Genomic DNA, 7,263 nt, shown 5'->3' on the forward strand with positions numbered 1-7,263 from the left:
TCTACATGGTCATCTTGTCCAGAGTATATCTCAACACAGTCCTCCTGTACAGGGAATGGGACTTGCTATTTGTGATGATGGACAGGACACTATCATACCAGGAAGATATAGATCATAGAGGGGAAGTGGAGAACAAAGGCTAGCTGTTAACATATATTAAATATCATATGTAACAGCCCCAAGATAATTTAGGGAGTTTCCTGAACTCCCCCTTCCTTTCACCTTTCTGCTTATTTGGACCCTCTGTTTACTCCCAAATATACATTAACATGTTCAGGAGGTCCAGGACTACAAACATGGGTCATTATAATGTCCATACAATAGATCTGACACTACAAACAACTCCAAGTGGATATTGAGGTTGGGTAGGGTTAAAAACAGTCAGACTACCTGCCGCCCTCTCTCTTAATGAAACTGATTGGTCGAGGAGATTTTGAGTGACAGCTGGTTGAACGACTGAAAAGATCCACTTAACTTCACTCTTTTGGGACCGATATAGAGGAACAACAGTCAAATATGAGAATTTGATATTGTGCTTATATGTAACTTGACTACAAAGACTGACTGTCAAAGATGATTAAGTAACATCCTTTGATACCCTTTGATATCTCTACTACACTCATTGACTGGTGATACAGTCAACTCCTATACTGTGTATGTAATTGTGGCTTGGTACTGTTGAGAATATTCGCAGCAGACCTAAATTGAGCATGTAAATATCTGTAGGATATATTTGAATAAGAAATTATGTGTATGGACAAGGTAAAATGTACTAACTTCATGTTGAACCTGATGACGAGTAAAACATAACTACTGTGACACAGGAAGTTACAAACAGAAATTAAGTAGGAATTTTATTAATACAATACCACAAACAAATAGAACGATAGGTGCGTTTGCATGCGTGTGTGTATGTGCATGCATGTATGCATGTGGGTGCATGTGTGTATGAGGGTGTGTGTGTGGGTTTGAGAAAAAGAGAGAGAGAGAGAGAGAGAGAGAGAGAGAGAGAGAGAGAGAGAGAGAGAGAGAGAGAGAGAGAGAGAGAGAGAATGAAGGAGGAAGTTGTGTGCACTGTAGGCTACTGTATTGTTACAGTATGTTGTCATGGTGATGTTAAACCACTTTCTCACAAATCCAGTTGAGTTTGCTGTCACATGACTTGTCATTCCAGGCCTCCAGAGGACGCTGATCTTCACGTATCTCAACACAGTCCTCCTCACCATATTCTGGATTGCCACCACCATTATCAGGCTGTGGTTTATGCCAGTACCTACAGGGTTAAAAACAGTCAGATATCATGGTTAATACCAGTACCTACAGGGTTAAATACAGTCAGATATCATGGTTAATACCAGTACCTACAGGATTAAAAACAGTCAGATATCATGGTTAATACCAGTACCTACAGGGTTAAAAACAGTCAGATATCATGGTTAATACCAGTACCTACAGGGTTAACAACAGTCAGATATCATGGTTAATACCAGTACCTACAGGATTAAAAACAGTCAGATATCATGGTTAATACCAGTACCTACAGGGTTAAAAACAGTCAGATATCATGGTTAATACCAGTACCTACAGGGTTAAAAACAGTCAGATATCATGGTTAATACCAGTACCTACAGGGTTAAAAACAGTCAGATATCATGGTTAATACCAGTACCTACAGGGTTAAAAAACAGTCAGATATCATGGTTAATACCAGTACCTACAGGGTTAAAAACAGTCAGATATCATGGTTAATACCAGTACCTACAGGGTTAACAACAGTCAGATATCATGGTTAATACCAGTACCTACAGGGTTAACAACAGTCAGATATCATGGTTAATACCAGTACCTACAGGGTTAAAAACAGTCAGATATCATGGTTAATACCAGTACCTACAGGGTTAAAAAACAGTCAGATATCATGGTTAATACCAGTACCTACAGGGTTAAAAACAGTCAGATATCATGGTTAATACCAGTACCTACAGGGTTAACAACAGTCAGATATCATGGTTAATACCAGTACCTACAGGGTTAACAACAGTCAGATATCATGGTTAATACCAGTACCTACAGGGTTAATAGCAGTCAGATATCATGGTTAATACCAGTACCTACAGGGTTAAAAACAGTCAGATATCATGGTTAATACCAGTACCTACAGGGTTAAAAACAGTCAGATATCATGGTTAATACCAGTACCTACAGGGTTAACAACAGTCAGATATCATGGTTAATACCAGTACCTACAGGGTTAAAAAACAGTCAGATATCATGGTTAATACCAGTACCTACAGGGTTAAAAACAGTCAGATATCATGGTTAATACCAGTACCTACAGGGTTAACAACAGTCAGATATCATGGTTAATACCAGTACCTACAGGGTTAAAAACAGTCAGATATCATGGTTAATACCAGTACCTACAGGGTTAAAAAACAGTCAGATATCATGGTTAATACCAGTACCTACAGGGTTAAAAACAGTCAGATATCATGGTTAATACCAGTACCTACAGGGTTAACAACAGTCAGATATCATGGTTAATACCAGTACCTACAGGGTTAACAACAGTCAGATATCATGGTTAATACCAGTACCTACAGGGTTAAAAAACAGTCAGATATCATGGTTAATACCAGTACCTACAGGGTTAAAAACAGTCAGATATCATGGTTAATACCAGTACCTACAGGGTTAACAACAGTCAGATATCATGGTTAATACCAGTACCTACAGGGTTAACAACAGTCAGATATCATGGTTAATACCAGTACCTACAGGGTTAATAGCAGTCAGATATCATGGTTAATACCAGTACCTACAGGGTTAAAAACAGTCAGATATCATGGTTAATACCAGTACCTACAGGGTTAACAACAGTCAGATATCATGGTTAATACCAGTACCTACAGGGTTAACAACAGTCAGATATCATGGTTAATACCAGTACCTACAGGGTTAATAGCAGTCAGATATCATGGTTAATACCAGTACCTACAGGGTTAAAAACAGTCAGATATCATGGTTAATACCAGTACCTACAGGGTTAAAAACAGTCAGATATCATGGTTAATACCAGTACCTACAGGGTTAACAACAGTCAGATATCATGGTTAATACCAGTACCTACAGGGTTAAAAAACAGTCAGATATCATGGTTAATACCAGTACCTACAGGGTTAAAAACAGTCAGATATCATGGTTAATACCAGTACCTACAGGGTTAACAACAGTCAGATATCATGGTTAATACCAGTACCTACAGGGTTAAAAACAGTCAGATATCATGGTTAATACCAGTACCTACAGGGTTAAAAAACAGTCAGATATCATGGTTAATACCAGTACCTACAGGGTTAAAAACAGTCAGATATCATGGTTAATACCAGTACCTGCAGGGTTAACAACAGTCAGATATCATGGTTAATACCAGTACCTACAGGGTTGACAACAGTCAGATATCATGGTTAATACCAGTACCTACAGGGTTAATAGCAGTCAGATATCATGGTTAATACCAGTACCTACAGGGTTAAAAACAGTCAGATATCATGGTTAACCAGTACCTACAGGGTTAAAAACAGTCAGATATCATGGTTAATACCAGTACCTACAGGGTTAAAAACCATCAGATATCATGGTTAATACCAGTACCTACAGGGTTAAAAACCATCAGATATCATAGTTAATACCAATACCTACAGGGTATTGGTGATATCTAACAGTCAGATATCACTGTTAGAATATCACAGTCCTAAATAATATACGCAAATGTTTCAGCTTAAATTCAACTTTGTTGACTGCTACCATCAATGACAGTAACCTGTATAGATAAAGGTTGAATGAACTGAAAATTGGAGCCTTGTTGTCAGAGTAGTTCATATTCTGTTGTCAGTGTTGGTCCACCAGTTGAGTATGGAGGACCTAGAGTATGAATAACAGAGAATCAGTCCTACTCCTTACACTGTGGTCAGTGTTATTAGAGCAGTAGTGTTTTACCTTGGGGTGGTCAGTGGGGTGCCGTCCACCCATCTCCAGGTCCCCTCAGTAACAGAGTCAGTCAGACCAATCCAGACTCCATTGCTGAGGTTGAAGACAAACTCCTGTTGTTGAAAAATATAAATATATACCTATATGTTTGATCATATCTACCCCCTGCACACCCATCTCTCTCTCTCTCTCTCTCTCTCTCTCTCTCTCTCTCTCTCTCTCTCTCTCTCTCTCTCTCTCTCTCTCTCTCTCTCTCTCTCTCTCTCTCTCTCACCTGTTCCTTATCACTGTTTATGATCACCAGGTCTGCTCCTCTCTCCAGACAGTCCTCTCTGCTCTCCTTCCAGGTTTTAGTCTCAGTAGACAGGAAGTACCAACTGGATTCAAACTTCTGCCATCCTTCAGGACAAGTTGGTTCTACAAGATGAAAACACACATTTCCTTCAATTTATCACACTGGACACTTAATGAATGAATACAGACTCATGATCAGGTGTGTGGTATTCATTAAAATGTATTACTGTAGGTTTACTCACTGAGATTGGTAAGACTCCTGCTAAGAAAATCTCTCTCAGTCTGTAGCTGGTCTCTCTCTTCAGTCAGGTTGTTGTAACTGGTCTGTAGCTGGTCTCTCTCTCTGGTCAGAAAGCTGTAACTGGCCTGTAGCTGGTCTCTCTCTATTGAGTCGTGATGACCAATGACTCCATCTGCAAAAGGGAAAAGTTAATCAAACATGTAACTACCACACCATTGATGATTAAGTATGATTAAGTAGGCTACTTAAGTCTCATTGACAACATACTAAACTTACAGTAGACAGACAGGCCTATGATCCCAGCCAGTAGGAGAACACACAGCAGCCCCAGACACACTGCAGCAACTCCAGAGGGTCTCTTCCACCACTGAACATGAACTGAATCACAAATTATTAAAGTAAGAACTTTGGTAATATGTTTTACTGTATTATCCAGGATTGGGACAAACAAAGCTATAGTACTATAGGATAATCTCACCTGTAATGTGTGTGTTTGTGTGTGTGTGTGCGCGTGCGTGCGTGCAATCTTACCTGAAGCAACAACTCCATCTCTTGGACTGGGCTTGAAGGCTTTTACGTTGCCATATAATTGGCCATCAATGTCCGTGTTCTTCATTGCATCAGGCTCATAGTCTATGAATCCATTAGAGTTTTCATAGACTCCCTCTGAAACCCCACCTCTTTAAGGAATACCTGGGATAGGCTAAAGTATTCCTTCTAAACCCCCCCCCCCCCCCCCCCCCCCCCCCCCCAAATTGTAAAGTGGTTATCCCACTGGCTATAGGGTGAACGCACCAATTTGTGAGTCGCTCTGGCGAAGAGCGTCTGCTAAATGACGTTAATGTGCCCTTGAGCAAGGCACTTAACCCTAATTGCTCCTGTAAGTCGCTCTGGTTAAGAGCGTCTGCTAAATGACTAAAATGTAAAATGTAAATGTAAATCTTAACACACTTGTGGTCAAATACAGTAACTTCTTCTTCTAACCTCAACTCTAATATACGTCTGTACCCGTGTCTTCTCCCTGGACTGTTCGGTGTCTTTGTGACATTTGGTAGAGACTCTATTTTTTTAAAACTGTCAACCACAGTGAAGAGGAAACTGTCAAATCAACACAACACTGGCCACCACATGACCACATGACCACATGACTTGCACCAGCCTTAGTTTCTAATCTAAACATGGTTGTTTCCCATCCGTTTTAAACGATTCAAAATGTAATTGAAGCAGATAAAAATTGGACCCTCTGAATTTGCACATAGATCATATAACATTACTGAGGCTTTGACATCCCAGCCTTCACAAGGAGTTCACATCAATGGCCATATAGGGGCCTTATTTTTCTATGTATGCTGTCTCTGTGTGACATCAGTGTGAAGAGTTATTCAGAAGCGGTGGGGGAAATCTATATCTGGATCTTTATCAGAGGTTTAAAAGGGGAACTTTACGTGTGTGTGTGTGTGTGTGTGTGTGTGTGTGTGTGTGTGTGTGTGTGTGTAGGTGTGTGTGTGCATGTGTGCGTGTGTGCCTGCATGTGGCATGCAGTGTGTGTGTGTCCTCTCAGTACTGTTCTGCCCTCTGTCTGTGTCCAACTGCAGGTCACACTGTTATCAGCATCTAATCACATTCAGGCTGGTAGACCTTGTTAAATGACATTGTTGCTGTTTTATTAAAATGTCCCTTTGTTATTCTTTTAAGTATGAAAGCGATATATTTTAATAATTTAACATGAAAACATGTTTAACATGTTTAATAAAAAAAATAACATTTTACATTACATGTACATACTCTCCTCTAAAAACAATTATTAGTATTTATTTCATCTCCTGCTCTAGATGGAAGCACTTAACCATTCATCATGACCATCAACATGATAACTACTAGACATCATCACTAAACCATTCAGCATGACCATCAACATGATAACTACTAGACATCATCACTTAAAGTGATTTTTTTCATTTCACTTCACCAATTTGGACTATTTTGTGTATGTCCATTACATGAAATCCAAATAAAAATCCATTTAAATTACAGGTTGTAATGCAACAAAATACAAAAAACGCCAAGGGGGATGAATACTTTTGCAAGGCACTGTAGATGGCCTCATACATCTCAATATCGTACTGAGTTTTCTGTCTAACATGTCTATGTTAAGTCTCCCCAGGTTCTTGTGATATCGTTACCTCTGCCCTGTGTCTGTTCCTGTCCCTTACTGTAAGTGACACCGTTTTAACAGATGAGAAACTGTCAAATCAACACATCACTGGCCACCAAGTGACTCCCCCTACTTTAGCTTCTAATGGAAACATGTTTGTTTCCCACCGTGCACATCTGTTTTAAACATACACTATATATACAAAAGTATGTGGACACCCCTCAAATTTGTGGATTTGGCAATTTCAGCCATACCCATTACGGACAGGCGTATGAAATCGAGCGCACAGCCATGCAATCTCCATAGACAAACATTGGCAGAAGAATGGCCTTACTCAAGAGCTCAGTGACTTTTAACATGGCACCGTCATATGAATGCCATCTTTCCAACAGGTCAGTGACATTTCTGCCCTTCTAGAGCTGCCCCGCTCAACTGTAAGTGCTGTTATTGTGAAGTGGAAATGTCTAGGAGCAACAACAGCTCAGCCACGAAGTGGTAGGCCACGCAAGCTCGAAGAACGTGACCGCCGAGTGCAAGGTCAGCACAAGAACTGTTCGTCTGGAGCTTGATGAAATGCATAGTG

General features: G+C 40.0%; 1 protein-coding gene across 1 annotated transcript; it reads right to left on the reverse strand.

Annotated features, from left to right (window-relative positions):
- Positions 1–874: 874 nt before the first annotated feature.
- On the reverse strand, positions 875–5,185 carry LOC311120659 (C-type lectin domain family 4 member E-like). The gene is made up of 6 exons (XM_084195243.1): positions 5,057–5,185; positions 4,802–4,903; positions 4,527–4,697; positions 4,265–4,407; positions 4,000–4,103; positions 875–1,273 (listed from the first exon to the last, which is right to left on the reverse strand). The coding sequence occupies exons 1-6, from the start codon at positions 5,139–5,141 to the stop codon at positions 1,117–1,119; spliced, it is 762 nt and encodes a 253-aa protein (XP_084051369.1). The 5' UTR covers positions 5,142–5,185; the 3' UTR covers positions 875–1,116.
- Positions 5,186–7,263: the final 2,078 nt, after the last annotated feature.

Source organism: Coregonus lavaretus, assembly GCF_964263955.1.
Source record: "Coregonus lavaretus genome assembly, contig: HAP1_SCAFFOLD_4919, whole genome shotgun sequence".
Lineage (NCBI taxonomy): Eukaryota > Metazoa > Chordata > Actinopteri > Salmoniformes > Salmonidae > Coregonus > Coregonus lavaretus.